The 15,769-nt window shown below is 39.2% G+C and overlaps 3 protein-coding genes across 4 annotated transcripts in view; 2 read left to right on the plus strand and 1 right to left on the minus strand.

The window, feature by feature from the left end:
- Positions 1-2,935, plus strand: part of myo1d (myosin 1D) — a 29,555-nt gene extending 26,620 nt beyond the window's left edge. The window contains exon 22 of the mRNA XM_077738410.1: positions 2,568-2,935. Coding sequence (XP_077594536.1) covers positions 2,568-2,724 — 157 coding nt within the window. The 3' untranslated portion in view covers positions 2,725-2,935. The remainder of the gene's footprint in view (positions 1-2,567) is intronic.
- A 2,613-nt stretch (positions 2,936-5,548) lies between these two features.
- cdk5r1b (cyclin dependent kinase 5, regulatory subunit 1b (p35)) lies at positions 5,549-10,405 on the minus strand. 2 transcript variants are annotated; one of them, XM_077738411.1, is made up of 3 exons: positions 10,023-10,399; positions 7,954-8,919; positions 5,549-6,615 (listed from the first exon to the last, which is right to left on the minus strand). In XM_077738411.1, exons 2-3 carry the CDS (start codon positions 8,838-8,840, stop codon positions 6,600-6,602), a joined length of 903 nt encoding a protein of 300 aa, XP_077594537.1. In that variant the 5' UTR covers positions 8,841-8,919; positions 10,023-10,399; the 3' UTR covers positions 5,549-6,599. The 2 variants fall into 2 exon arrangements, with proteins under 2 accessions (XP_077594537.1, XP_077594538.1); XM_077738412.1 differs by lacking the exon at positions 5,549-6,615 and having other exon boundaries at positions 7,950-8,919; positions 10,023-10,405.
- Positions 10,406-11,000: 595 nt separating this feature from the next.
- On the plus strand, positions 11,001-15,553 carry psmd11b (proteasome 26S subunit, non-ATPase 11b). Its single transcript, XM_077739588.1, has 13 exons — positions 11,001-11,146; positions 11,982-12,083; positions 12,167-12,363; positions 12,906-12,963; positions 13,034-13,228; positions 13,497-13,641; positions 13,706-13,766; positions 13,834-13,896; positions 13,976-14,101; positions 14,191-14,226; positions 14,314-14,365; positions 14,446-14,588; positions 14,671-15,553. Exons 1-12 carry the CDS (start codon positions 11,056-11,058, stop codon positions 14,586-14,588), a joined length of 1,269 nt encoding a protein of 422 aa, XP_077595714.1. The 5' UTR covers positions 11,001-11,055; the 3' UTR covers positions 14,671-15,553.
- The last annotated feature ends 216 nt before the right edge of the window (positions 15,554-15,769 follow it).

Below are 15,769 nucleotides of genomic sequence, written 5' to 3' on the forward strand. Positions count from 1 at the left end.
GAAAAGTATTTCTACTTAATCATTCAAGCTTGTTGACTCCCAAGCTACTAGAATTAGGAAAAGCTTAATTTCGTAGAATTCAGAATGCCTCAGCAGTCAGCACGCTTGACGCCCGCAGTGACTGGGCCACTTCAAATCTTATTTGTGGAGAGAATTTTTATTAAATTCTGTTAAATTATAACAAGCAGTGTTACTGTCAGTTTGCCTTTTTTTTACAGTTGTTTTCTATATAATAATAATCAACTAATGCCAAGACATGTTGGGAAATATTGCACTCAAAATAATCCTAGGTTGAGCCATTTCTAGGCAAATAATAGACTCATAGCCACAGGCTCTCGGTTCTTAGTAGTTCAGCAGGAAGACATCAAGAAAGCGTTATCGATTAATTGTATTCAAGGGGGAGAAAAAGTCAATGGTTGGCTCCTGGAGCCGAGCCACATAGCTGTTGGCGATCTGAACGCCAAATTTTATAAAGGTGTGCGCTAGGCATTGTTCGCAAACATTAGAAATATGTCCGCTTTAGAGATGGGAAATCGCCGATCTGCTCTTTTTGTGCTCGGTCAGCACAGACGGCTCGATAACAACGAGGCAAGATTCTAATGAATGCTTTCGTCCTTCACTTGTCCTTTGAACAGAGTAGGAGGCGGCTATACTGTATATATATGCGCATGCTAATTAGCAGCGGCTAGATCAAACTAATGCAGAATAATCCAACAGATGCGCGGATAATCCTTCACGGGGATTAGAACCTTTTTGATTGGCCTGGATTCATTCTAATTGTAGTTGGAAGATTGCAGTATTGGTTTGATCACCGCGGCCATTTTGGAGCATCTTTGTGGCAGAAAATTGTTTCGTTATTTAAATTTGTTTATTTATTCATGGCTATCATTGCTGCAGGATTAATAGTTTTTAATGAGAAATTGTTAATTTCATGGTACCGTATTATCATGACTATAAAGCGCACTTAAAAGTCTGAAATTTTCTCCAAAATAGACAGTGCGCCTTATAATCCAGTGTGCTTTATATATGGAAAAAAAAAATAAAATGTATCATTCGTTGAGGGTGCGCCTTATAATGCAGTGCGCCTTATAGTCCTGAAAATACGGTACATACCACAGTTTGTTTTAATGTTCACCGAGTTTAGGTTGAAGTTAAAATATCATATTTACAGCAATAGGTTGTTTTAATGTAAAATATTCATGTATGAACGTGGTTAGTTTGGCTTTATACACTTTATACATTCACATTTTAATAGAGATTTCACATTTTAACATAATAGGCTTTAAGTTTCAAAGTTATATTTCATGTTTTAAGGTGATCAATTTGATGTTTTAACTTAATAGCTTTTCTATTCTAATGTAAAAAGTTATCTTCTGGAAGGAATAGTATTGCGTTGCCAGATGATGAAGTGAAAACTTATCGTATTTTGAAAAGTTCAATTGAATCATAAAGTTTATTGTCAAAGTAATCATTTAACAAAAGGAATCTGAACTCTTATTTTTTTGTGGTATGGTTGGAGTATTGATTTTACGGTAGGAGAACCTAGCAAATTGTAAATCTGCCTTGAGGGAGGTCAAAGCCGCTCAGACAGCCTGCTGGGAAATAAAGAGCATCCCTTGACCTTAAAATAAATAACCTTTTTGTTCCATTCTATTTATGTGATTTCATTGTGTATCTGTTTGGAGTAGAGCGTGTTGCTGTGTGTAATCCTCGCAATGTTTGCCCTTCACATTGCCTCCCTCTGGCATTTCAGTAAGACTCACACACAAACAAAGCGTACCTCTGGCTGGCGGCCATGACAGATGGAGGAGTTGGGATGGTGGAGGTTGCCTTGGCAACCAACAATGATTTCTCCCCTGTGTGGCAACTGAGGCTCCGTGGAGGAGGGAATCGTAGGCGGACTTGTTGTGGTTGCGTAACAAGTCACTCTTGTCGGGTCACGACTTAAGTGGAAAGCTTAATGCCAAGCTCCCCATTGGTTTACCATTTTCGATGGATAGAGACGTCCAATTCGTTTGGGATGGGAGAGCCCAAATGTTAGCTTTCACCTTGTGAAGTGAAATGGCGATGTTCACTTTAACTTGATAGATTTTATATGTTAACATGATCAATTTCATGTTTTTACGTGATAATCTAGTGGCATGTTAGAACTGGATCACTTTTAGTGTAAGGAATTACAGTGAGGTTATAATCTGGTCGTTTTCAGGTTTTTATGTTTAAACTTGTCAATTTTGTTCAAAGTTTCGACATAGATTTCATGTTTTAATGTAACAAATTTCAGATTTTAACTTTGCAGTGTGACATTTAACAGGATTTACACATTCTAACATAATATGTTTCTTGTGTTGGGGGTTCTATTTAACAAGGTTAACATTAAATGTTATACATTCTCCATTTTAAAGGGATTTTTCTTATATTATTGACATAAATTATCAATATAGCTACAAAAGCCATTAATTGGAAGAAAGGGCATTCTATGAAAATCAAAAGTAAGATATTATATATCGATAAATGGATTGTTTGGAATTAGTATTGATCTTATCTTCTTCCACTTCTTGTTTTTCCAGCGAACGCCGGCGTCTTCAAGTAAACATCACCAGCCCCGTTCAGTGCAGCATGAATGGCAGGAAGCGCACGGTGGTGGTAGAGCCCAAAAGCAACCAATCGCAACCCGACTTCACCAAGATCCGCGCCGGCTATGTGCTAGCCGTGCCTGCCAACTGAAGGTGATTTTTGACTCGTGGATTTCGGGCGGGACTTGTCGATTTTTGGGTGGGACTCGTCCAATCGCAGCTTTAAAAAAAAGAGATTAGCACTGTCGGATCGACTTTTTTGTTCATATTTGCTTGGTGCAATATTGTTGCCTTTTTTGTTGTCGATCTGAGGAAGAGTTGAATTTTCTTCATGAAGGATTTAAATGACCGTCGATGCCAAAGGCTTGTCTTGATTGAGATTTTTTTTTGGTTTTGTTTGTTTTTAGTTGGGATGTGTTGAGCACATCTTTGAGTTAAGTTAATTTAAAATCTTCAGGACCAAGGAGAGCGAATGGTTAGCATATCTGCCCATTCAGCTCTCTGTCCCAGTTGTATATGTTCTTATATATTATATATTACACTCCCCAAAATACTTATGCACATATAATATGTGATAGCACTAATCTACATGTATATTTGTATATATATATATATATATGTATATGTATATGTGCATATATGTTTATATATATCTGTACATGTGCATATATATGTTTATATATATATGTACATGTGCATGTATTAGTTAATTTATATGTATCTTTCTAAAGACCTGACTGTTAAAAACAGTGAGGTTAAGTTTACTAAAACCAAAAAAAAGTTAAATGCCATATTTTTGCATCAGTCAGCGTTTAGGACATAAGAAAGGTTAATCATTCTAATTTTGTCGCTACCAATTACATTTTGCCATCAGACACGTGGTTTTAATGACGTGACGCGTTATCTCGCACGCTAGCAGATGCCAATCCAACACCCTTACGTCAATTTGTGTGTGTCAAGTCAGCCAAAAGTCACGTTTGTGTTCAGTGGCGCAAAATTGACTGGTGCGTGAGCCAGGGTGCCCAATCCGCTTGTTATCCTCCTCTTGGCCTCATCAGCAACAAACGCAGTCACGCTAAGAAGGGAAGAGGTCAAAAAAATGTCCTTACTTTTTCTCCTCCCTTCTTAACTGAGCTTTTGGCAGTCATTTGCTTTAAATATGAGCTATAAGACCACCCTAACGTTGACTTATGAACATTATCAACAACTTTCCCTACCATTAGAACCGCTTTAATATTGTTTCCAAATTGATATATTAAATATATTACTGTATACATCATAATATAAAACTTATAAAGGACAGACTTATTGTCCATTTCTCCCTAAAAGAAAATATACATACAAAGTACATGTAGTACAATTAAAACATTGACTTGGAATATATTCAGAAGTAAAGTTGCATCTCATTATGCAAATACATCAAATCAACTGGCTGAGCAGTCCAAATATGGGACATCCAAAGTATAAAATCAAAGATCTTTATGTATACGTCACACTTGGTAAGCGTAGTCTTGCGCCAAATTTTCGTCATGGTTCGTTATTTATTATGTATTTTATGTTTATGCATTCACAAGTGCCTCATTTGATTTTACATTTGCAATATTCTCATACAATAAACAGTATATGCAGTTTTTGCTAGATGAACCAACCGTTGTTGCCATGGTAACACCACCAGCGTCTGCCCACCCACTTTAATTGACAGGTTAGTGATGATGACTGCTTAGCAGTTTGGCTTTTTTTATGCGGTACAAAGCTAATTATCTACTTCAAAAATTTCCATATATAAGCTACTTGACGTCTGGTCGTTTTATGTGGCCCGCAAAAAGTAACTTATATGCATTGACTGTTTTTTTTTGCTAAAATAATGATAATAATATGCATTCATTGATGTTCATTCATGATTTTAGGAAATGTTACTTCAATTTTATGTTTGGAAAAAAGGGAATTTACCTGATTTTCTCGCTAAATGTTGAAAAAAAAATTAATTGGTAATCAAATTAGTTGTTGATACATTCAAATAAACAATTGTTGCCCAAATTTGTTAATACAAACCCACACATTTCCATCTGGAACAATCAGTTCATTTTATTTGGAGTTTATTTTCATCACAGTACAAAATTAAATGAAAATAAGCCAACAACAACAGCTTTTTTTCTTTTCTTTTTGTTTTGTTTAATTTGAAAAAAAGTGACATTTTCATAACTATCTACTCCGCGCCCTGAGCCCCCCCCCCCATCCCTCCCCCACATTAATCTTCTGTACAAACACACACTTGCATTCAAACCTTATTTTATCTACAACAAACAAAATATTTTCTCTTATTTTTTTATCTTAAAAGTGAAATAAAATTAAAAAACAATTGGAGCAACAAAAAAGAAGTTTATTTATGTAAAAATGTGTGTTTTAATGGTCACGTTTTCGCTAAGCAGAACTCCATTCTTTCTGTATTTTCATCTTCAGCAATGAGAATAATATTATGGTATATCATAACTGTGATTACTGATACCAAAATGAAACTTAAACATATTCATTCCTGGTAGAATAAGAGTGTTTTGGGTGTGTTAAATGAAAATAGGTCTTATCTGAGTTTTGCTCCAGTGATGTATTATTTTAGGATTAATCTCATAAAAGCCTCCTTAGCACAATTTTCCAGTGACTTCCTGCCAAAAACGGTTGTAATCTTCAATTGTGACCTCTACTTTCAAGTAGACTTGCTATAAAGGAGAAATTTAATACCAGAAAAATGATCAATGGAATGATATGAAGACACTAAAATAAGGGTTTAAGATTTTAATTGAATTTAGTCAAGGATTTGGTTTTTTTTTAAATGCCTGTAGTGGCAATCAACAAATTTCCACCAAAAAGTATTTGGCAGGTTGAAAGTATTGCATCAAAATAATGAGAAAAAGTTTTTAAAGGGAAAAAAAGAGAATTAAATTGAAAGTTACAACCAAAAAAATGAGGAAAAATGGTGGAATGAAAAAAAAGAAGAGTATTTTTGTGTATATTTTTTATTAAATAAAAAAAATAAAAGAATATTTGAATATTTGAAACATTTTTAAATTATAGTTTCATTGAATGAAAAATAAATAAAAGTGAAGAACAGAATAATATATATAATAACTACAACTCCCACCACTAGAGAGTGCAGAAATGTACCACTTTTGGCACTCATTCCATATTTTGGAAACCACTACCCTTAGCCAAATATGGTGGGGTCCTTTATTTTTTAATTATTGGCGTAAAATATGACAATTTCCTGATCAAACACCAAGAACTGAATACATTTAGTTCCCTAAAACTGCATTCCCATTCAAAAAATCTCAGTCTTTTCATCAGACTTTTTCTTTTCTTCATTTTTTTTCCATTTTTATTTATTTTTTGTATCCTTACGGTGTTAGTCAAATTCTTCCTAGTCATCCTCAACCGGAAGCAATTATCATTCCCACCAAAGACGAGACAAAACGATCCCTACAGCTAAAAACGCTCCTAAATGTCAATCAAAGTGAGTAGATATCCGCGTAATGGAGCGTGTAATGTAATGGAGGATATGGCACTGTTAATGGTCGGCGGGAAGTAGCAAAAAAACATTAGCAGGCAGAGCTAAACAAACAAAAAAATCAACACTAATGCAAGTCCAAAGAAGAGAACAATTCGCCCACACGTGCAAAAAAGACGGAATTCTTATCCTCATTCTGAATGATCACAAACAAACAAACAAAAAAACGCTTGTTCCAGAATAAAAAGCGATAAATAAGCTTCACACAGGTGTGGAAACATCCAGTAACTTGTCGAATTAGATGAAGAAAAAGAAAAAAGTCACCATTTTCCCGGCAAAAGTCCTGCCGACGCTTTCTACTCCGTCCCTTTCGACGTCGCCCTTAAAAGAACAGTCAAAGTCACTGCCGACATTCCGTCCTGAAAACCCCCCCAAAAAAGTTCACGTGTGTCCACAATGATGGGGGGGGAGGCGATCCCAGAGGGATTGGAGGAATTTCAGCGGTGTCGCGGGATGACCTGGGATAGTCAGGCGATGGCTCGCCTGTGGGAAACAAGATTTTTTTTGTAGATTTCTACATGACTTGAAGTATTTTTACTAAGCATGAAAAATTATTACTATTTTTTTTACATTAATGGCAGCCCATAAGGTAATAGAATTCGGAGTCCACTGTATTTTTTGGTCATTACTGTACATTTTCAATGGGTACACAGCACAGTGATCTACCCCAGACTTGAACCCCATCAAGCAAACTATTTTGCTTATTAAGTTTGAAGCCTTTGTTCAAAATCTGATCAAAGGAGGCTCCCCTCTTCAAAACCAGTGTTACTATAGTAATTGGTTGCCATTTTAGAATAAATTAGTGCTCTATAGGGTTTTACTCTGGGGATTAACTACATTTTTTTTATCTACTGTCACATTAATTAGAATTTTTTTCATCTTGTTTAGACCAATTATCCCTATAATTTCAGCATTTTGAAAGATTTTTTTCCAACAGCCACAAAATATTAGGTTTAATGTTTAGACATAATAAATCTACCAACTGAATTGGGCTTATTTCTTCTGCTTAGAAAACAAAGTTGGCTTGTTCTCCTTTGTGTTCTTTAGTAATCAGCTAGAACATGAGAACATTGACCTATTTCAGCCAAAAAACAGTAAATTGCAGCAAACAAGCTCAAAATGTTCACAGGTGACTGGTTTTTAGCAGAAATGGGTACTCTATGTGGTTTGCCTCTAGGATTTTACTTGTTTTTTTCCATGTTTTTAATCTACAGTGACAATAACAGTCTTAATTTCCAGATTTTTGCTTGAATATCCTATACCATGTCACCAGCCATTTTAATACCCTCAAAATTAAACAAAAAGTAAGTATTCTAATTAGAACAAGGTGAGTAGATTTCACAATTTCCAGCCATTTCTTAAAGAAATATTTTATCACCAACTAGGCTTTTCTGATAGATATCAAATGGTCCATCAGTGCCATCTATGGGTGGTTGTGCATCAGTTAAATTGTGTCCCAGTTTGGCATTGACAGTAGAGTAGGGTTTAACTCTTTCTCTGCCATTGATGGCGATAGATGATGAGTACTACTGTGTATCACATACATGTACTACTGCACTGTAAAAAAATGGTACATCCTGTACTGTCTGGAGGAGTTAGTAGTAGGGAAAGTACTACAGTGTCTATCATGAATGTGTATCACATTGTAGAAGTTGTAAAAACCATAGACCATGACAGACTGTCTATAGATATCCGTACTAGTGAAAGTAGTACTATTATCATCATGTACGGCACTGTGAAAGTTGTAAAAACCATGTGCCGTAACATGTACTGCTAAAAAATGTCCTTTAGCATGTTACAAGCTAGTCAGTTAGCTCTTACCGGTCCAGTCCGATGAGCAAGCGGCTGCGTTCCTCTTCCTTCTGGCTCTCGTTCTTGAGATCGGCAAAGACCTGCGTGAAGTAGTGCGGGTCGGAATTGATCTGCAACATCTTGGCGCTCATCAGATCGATGATGGACAGGCAGCGGTCCCAGAAAGCCTCCTTGGAGCTCTCCACCAGGAAAGGCTTGAGTGGGTAGGAGATCTCATTGCCCATGTAAGAGTAGGACAGGTAGAGGCAGGTGAGTAGCACGGCTTGGAGCTCGTGCTCGCCGCCCACCTCGGAGGAGACCACGTCACGGCACAGCATGTAGACGAAGACCACGTTGGCTGGCGTGATGAAGCCCTGGTCTTGCCAACCTTGGAGCAGGAGTGAGCGGTCCACACTGCGTAGCCACAACACTGGCTCAGTAGGGGACAGGTGCTTCAGGCGGTAGCAACGCCGGCACAAAAAGTCGCCCAGGCAGCGCAGAAGCTCGCTGGTGGATGCTTGGACGATCACCCGCTTGGGGGTCCCCGGGGCGGCGGCTACCACCGGGGCTTTCTTCACCGAAGGATTGCCATCGGATGACTTAGGCGTGGCGGCGTCCTGAGCGAAGGACGACAAGTTGGCGCAGGACTGCGACTTCTTCAGGTTCTCGTTGTTCAGGTGGCTGACGTTGTTCTGGTATGTTCCGTTGGGTTGAACCTTCTTGGAGCTCTTCTTCTTGGCCGACACGGCCACAATGCGCTTCCAAGGCAGCACGTTGATGAGGGAATGGCGTTTCAGGCCCTTGTCCTTGGCGTTCTTGCTGTTTTGCACTGCCGTGTAGTGGCCCACCGTGGCAGGCCCGTCCTCGAACAGGGCCGCCTTGCGGTAGCTGGGCGACAGGGATAGCACGGTTCCCATGGCGACGGTGGTGAGGAGGCGGCGGCGGAAGAGCTCAAGGCGATGCTGTCTCGCTTGGATTTCACGCTCCGGGTGGAGGCTGCCGGAAGCCAAGCAGATCAGCAAAAAAAACCCGTCAACCACTAGTATCTCATTGGCTGTCCCTATCGCTGATATATGTCCTATCCATTTGGACAGGGAGGGATGACAGCGGCTTTTTGATGTCAAAACCCCTTGAATGATTCTTACCATTAGTAGTATTATCACCTTATCCATCACTGACATGTACTGCAATATAAAAGTCATCAAGACCAACGGCTCATGACAAACTATTACTGCCATCTAGTGGTGATTTTGCATCAGTAAAATTGGCTCAGACAATCGCAACAAGATATCTGCCAACATTTTCTATCTCCCAATGAGTTCAACTTTGTTCTACGAACATACATTTCTGAACACAATTCATTTTTTTAAAATAGTAGTTTATTGCCCTACTAAATATTGTTCTATATTTATTTGACACTTAACACCAAGGTTTAATGTTTGTCCTTGTAGCTTATCATCAGCATTGATTGGTCTCTGCTGCAGCGCTAGAATGATTCATTGAGCACCCCCCCCCCCCACACACACACACTCACACACGTACACACACACCTAGTGGCAGATGATGGAGGTAATGAAGATAATCACATGATCAACAATATATCATGTGTTGCTCCGCTGACAAATATATTAAAACACACCCTAAATGTTGCTCTTCCTTTATAATCCAAGACTATAAATCCATATTTAATGTACAACGACTGATGACGGAATCATGCAGTATTACTAAAATGGACGCCTGAAATGTAAACACCTTCTGCCCAGAGCTCCATGTTTAAATATGGATTTTTTTTTTGTAAGCTCTGTATGCAATCGTCGACATTGCAGAAGCTAAGGCAAATTTTCAGCCCATCGTCGTGCATTAGTTCGGGACAAAAGCATATTAAAGCTCCCAGAACCACAACGATGATTTTTTAATGCTAATTGTGGGTTTCGGGTGCTCTCCATGGTTCTGAAACCAATCCCTCTCGTGGAAACGACGCTATTTATAACCCATTTGGTTAAAAAAAACATCAATCTGTTAAAACGAGAATTCTTGCATCCTATACTGAACTGACATTAGGGCAAAAAAAACACATAAATAAATAAATATAAGCTTACCAGCGCTCCAAATGACTGCGCGACGACGACGACGATGAAGACGCTCGTCTTCCCCCTCATGAACGATGACTAACAAGCATCTCGGTCCGTTAAAATCCCGGGTGATACCATCAAAAAATGTATTTAATCAAGGGAAAAACACACAATGGGCGAGCGATCTGCGGGATTCCGGGACGAGGATGCTCTCCTTCCGCTCCTCCCAGCGCGGATGTTGCGGACTGGCTGATGTGTAGTGAAGTGAGTGTGTAGTGCGGTGTTGTGTTGTGCAGTGATGGCGCAAAGGCGGTGGTCCTCCAGTATCGCGTCCTCAGCACGGAGAACGAGTGCGCCCGAAGCCCTGCAGGCGTGGTGTGAGTGCAGCGTGCACCTGAACGCAACACCAAGCGTGCGGTGATTGGAGGACGTTTGCTTTTGACCCAATTCGAAGCACGTTGACACTAATCTACAGCCCCCGAGGGGCAAATCAATAGCAAATGTGCTCATTTTATGATCGACGCACCTCGCTAAAGTGCAAATATTGAAGGCTTGCTCTCAAGATAGCCGATATATGCTTATATGTACTATTTATGATTGGTGAATAACAAGAAATCAGATGTTTATTATCTTCTTATTTAACACTCATGATGGTTATTAGATTGCCATAAATCACTATTTTGATCACTTCAAACAAGTTAGGGTTAATCAATATAAAATCATTGAAAATTACTGAATAAGAAACAGAAATATGCATGATTTATGGCACCAAGTAACAATAGAGTAAGCAAGTATTACTCAAAAGATAATTTCTTGTTTTGATTTTGTATTTACATGTTACAGTCTGCCATAAATTGAAAAGATTATTTTTTCAAAACATTGCAATTGAAAAATGCATTCATTATTTCTACATATCCAGTCACTTTATCAACAAATTGAAAATGAGTATTAGTTGTCAAAACCAGTTTTCACTCAAACTCAATTTCCCTGCATGCAGCAGTGGTTTTGGCGTCACATCCGGCCCGTACTTCTCATTCAGGCTGCACTTTGAATAAGGAAGATGGCGGCTGCAGCAGTGGTTGAGTTTCAGAGAGCCCAGTCTCTCATTAGCACGGACCGCGACGCCTCCATCGACATCCTACACTCGATAGGTATGAGTCGGCTCTTATAAGACGTTAGGAAGGGGAACTTTGCCGGAATGGGGACGTTTTATTCGCCGCTTTCTCGGCGGCGTCTTGTCGGTTACGGGCCGGCTCAGCGGTGCTGACTCACTGCTGAATGGGAGCTACCCTACCGGTGAACAGACGTTAGCCTTTTAGCCTCTTTGCTAGCAGGCCTATCATCTCACACTTGTTGTGATTTGTTTGAAGTATGTTAACGGAACTGCCATACTTGTCGACTCTTATCGTATAACAACCGTGAATCAGCGTTGCTAATAGGCTAGCGTCATTAGCCTGTTGTCACCGTGACAGTGACTGTTGAGGTTGTGACATTTATTTAATTAATTTCTCTGGGGGTACACCATGTTTCCCCTCGCAATGACACGACAGAGCCGACGTTTGTTGCGATGGTTTTAAAAAGCTAATTGAACGTGGATGTATGTAAACAGCGGCTAAGTTGTCCTCAAATCGCCTTGTCACAGCAGCCAACTTAGCTGTCAACTAACTCGCGGCGTGTTCACCCTGTTCAAAAATCGTAATAAATTCATTGTCTGCCATTGACAACCATAGACGTCTAATTCTACTGGAATGACGACTTCTCTATTATATCTCTGACGCTAGACGTCCAATTCCTTTTGAATGCGAGGATTGGCAGCCATCAATCATTCCATCATGGGCTCCTAGCCAATAGGAAATGGATGTCTAGCCATGTTAGTGTCTGTCAATGAGAAAACTATACATGAAATGAGTAATCTGCGTATTAATTTTGAAACCTTCATTTTAAAAATCTGACCAATTTGACTCTTTCATTGACCTCAATTTTCAGTCAGGCGAGATGTCCAGGAGAATGATGAAGAAGCAGTCAGGGTCAAAGAGCAAAGCATCCTTGAACTGGGAACGCTTCTGGCCAAGACGGGACAGGCAGCAGGTGAACTTTGGAACTCTAGGTCCATTTTTTTTCTGTACAGGTTTTCTCATAATGACCATATTTTCAAATCTCCCTCCGTGCAGAACTTGGTGGTCTGCTTAAATTTGTCCGACCGTTCCTGATCTCCATCAGCAAGGCCAAAGCGGCCCGCCTGGTGCGTTCGCTGCTCGACTTGTTCCTCGACATGGAGGCGGCCACCGGCCAGGAGGTGGAGCTGTGTCTGGAATGCATCGAGTGGGCCAAGGCTGAGAAAAGGACCTTCTTGCGACAAGCTCTTGAGGTGACTAAAATAAGGGGGTAGATTGTTGGTTTATTATTCTTTTCAGGAAATTAAAGGAAATTTCATACAATGATTAACCAATATTAATCCATTTATAAGGTAAACTACCAGGTTTTGAGAAAAAGCAAGTGTTTATTTGCGCCTTATAGTCCGGAAAATGCCATTTTTTTTTTGCTTGGCATTAAATTTAGTCCTCAGTGGTCTTAAAATGTCTTGAAGCTTTTATAGGGACTTAATTTTAACTCTATGTTGAATAGTGTTGCACCTAAATGTATACTTATATATGTGTAGAAATGTAGTATTTAAAGAGAATAACCTTATAATTTCCTAGAAGTCTTCATTCTTCTTCTTGGGTCAAATTCACAAGTGTCAGTAGTTACTTTGTCCCCATCTCGTGGTTAAAAGTGGACTTGCAGCCAAAATACATGCAAGGCAGACTAGGTCTCTTGAATTTGCAATCTGAATATAAACAATGCCTAAATATGGGAAAACATGCTTGTGTGTATTAGATATTTAAATCTTTTCTCGTTTTTTGCCTTCAGGCTCGCTTGATTTCACTTTATTTTGACACCAAGAGGTACCAGGAAGCCCTGGCTCTCGGTAAGTGCTCACATTGACTCAATGGTCAGTTGATAAATTAATAATTGGTACGATTGTGGATTTTGGACAGGCTCTCAGCTGCTGTTGGAGCTGAAGAAGATGGACGACAAGGCACTACTGGTGGAAGTGCAACTGCTGGAAAGCAAGACATACCATGCCCTAAGTAATCTGCCCAAGGCCCGAGCCGCGCTGACCTCGGCTCGCACCACCGCCAATGCCATCTACTGCCCTCCCAAGCTACAGGCGGCGCTGGACATGCAGTCAGGTGAGACTCACTGTCATCGCCTATTTGACAGTTTATATATTATCAAAAGGATGGACAACTATGTTGGTCATTGATGAGTTGTTTAGACAGTTTTCTTTAAAAAATTAAAAAAGAACACAACTAAATTATACTTATATACTATTTTTTTAGTTTTTATAATTGCAATTTTATTTATAGTAAATTTTCTGAAAATCTGAAAAAAAAGGTTTTCTTTAAGAAGTTTTTATTATTATTATTTTTTAAATCAATTTTGTTTTGGCTTGTGCAGGCATCATCCACGCTGCCGAGGAGAAAGACTGGAAGACAGCTTACTCTTACTTCTTCGAGGCCTTCGAGGGCTACGACTCCATCGACAGCCCACGAGCCATCACTGCCCTCAAATACATGCTCCTCTGCAAGATTGTCCTCAACTCGTACGTATGCGCTCAGAGAGCTCATCCTCTTTCTGCGACCCATTGATCTTTTTCTTTATTCCAGGCCGGAGGAAGTACAATCTCTGATCAGCGGGAAGTTGGCTCTGCGATACACTGGGCGCCAGGTGAGTCTTTTTATTAATCCAGACAAGATGTTCTTCATGAGTTTTAAAATTCTCATTGTCCTTGCAGACAGACGCACTGAAATGCGTCGCCCAAGCAAGCAAGAACAGATCATTAGCAGACTTTGAAAAGGTAATACATAAAACATGTCGGATGTCAACTTGGAATGCATTTTTAACAAGGGTATGTTTTTTTTTTTTTTTTAATGCAGGCCCTCACAGAGTACAGAGCAGAGCTAAGGGACGACCCTATCATCAACACTCATCTGGCTAAGCTGTATGACAACCTGCTGGAGCAGAACCTCATCAGGGTCATCGAACCCTTCTCCAGAGTGCAGGTGATTTTAATCATGAGGAAGTTGTGTGTGTGTATGTAGTGATCCTTGGAATAGAAGTTTATTATGTGCCTCACCTTGTGTTTTTCTAGATAGAACACATATCAGGTCTCATCAAACTCTCAAAGGTAAGTCACTAACACTCATTTTTGGTTCTTCTGCTCACTTCTTTTTTGTTTCCTATCTACTTAAGTTAATACCATTGTTTTTTTTAGGGGGACGTCGAGCGCAAACTATCACAGATGATTCTGGATAAAAAGTTTCATGGTACAGTTCTTTGACATTGTTATAATGTCATTAATTTTGAACTTAATACCATTGATTTAGTCATTTTTTTCTTACTCCAGGAATCCTGGATCAGGGTGAAGGAGTGCTGATCATTTTTGAGGAACCGCCCGTCGACAAAACATACGAAGCCGCCTTGGAAACCATTCAGAACATGAGCAAAGTGGTCGACTCTCTTTACAACAAAGCCAAGAAGCTGACATAGGTGATGACATTCAAAAAATAATAATAATAATTACCTTGATGATGATAAAAATGTAGAGTCATAGTGTCTATTTCTTCCTCAGAGCAAACTTGCGGACATCATTGGAGGAAGCGTGTGTGTGTGTGCGTGTGTGCGCGTGCGTGTGTGTTGAGCCGCGTATGTAACATTTGAAGACGGGGACAAGGGAGAAGATTACCCCCCACCACCCATCAGACACACCCATCCTCCCTCAATGGACAGTATCGTGTTTCTTTTTTTTTCCCCTTCCCCACTTAATTATTTTTATTTACTTTAAATCAGCGGCCAAGCCAGGCCATCAGGGAATCTTATTGTACAACCACAATATAAAGATTAAAAGGAAGAACAAACAGAATATACCACTTGGAACCTCTTCAGCCTTCAAATTCTGCTCCAAAAAAAAAGCAGAAACAAATTATTTTCATCCCCTTCCTTATTACTGATGATCTCCGTGGCTTTCAGAAGCACATTGTTCCCGTTTTGGAAGATTGGAATACTCCCGTTTTCTTTTTTTTTTTTTTTTTTGCCCCCTCCACCATATCAATGCCAACAGTTTCAATCCCCACTGTATTTCAGAAGTGTATTAAACTCACTATATTTGCTTTTGGTTTTGTGTTTTTGTAAAAAAAAAATAAACAAAAATAATGGTTGCCACATGCCTGCCCCCTACCCTTGAATGCTAATGTTTGTTTATGGAAGAGGTGAGAGGAAGTTTTGCCAGTGCCACGTAAACTGGCACTTGTATGCCTCTTGTCGGGGTGCAATGTAAACAAGTTAGATGGCAAAAAAAACTTTTTTTTTGCCTATTAGCATCCCGACAGCTCTTGTTCATTGTTAGGTCCTAGCATTAGTGTGGTATGCTAGTAACCAAACAATTTGTATGTTTTTTTGTTTTCTTTTATTTCTCTTTTGAAGACATTTTCAAAATAAATATTTTGTATTTTAAAGACATTTGTCCTGTCTCTTGAAATGACAATAATACTTTGACATTTGTCTTGCTTCACTCCTTTAAGTGAGTAAAAATGATAATCAGTTTGGAAATGTTCCAATTAAAACCTCAACTAAATTAATTTTTAAATTAAGAAAGCAGGGAGAATAAGATTAAAGATGGACCAATATGAATTTTAACAACACATGCATGCTGTGACGTCCACAATCCTTGA

Source organism: Stigmatopora nigra, chromosome 18 (genome assembly GCF_051989575.1).
Source record: "Stigmatopora nigra isolate UIUO_SnigA chromosome 18, RoL_Snig_1.1, whole genome shotgun sequence".
NCBI classification, from domain to species: Eukaryota; Metazoa; Chordata; class Actinopteri; order Syngnathiformes; family Syngnathidae; genus Stigmatopora; species Stigmatopora nigra.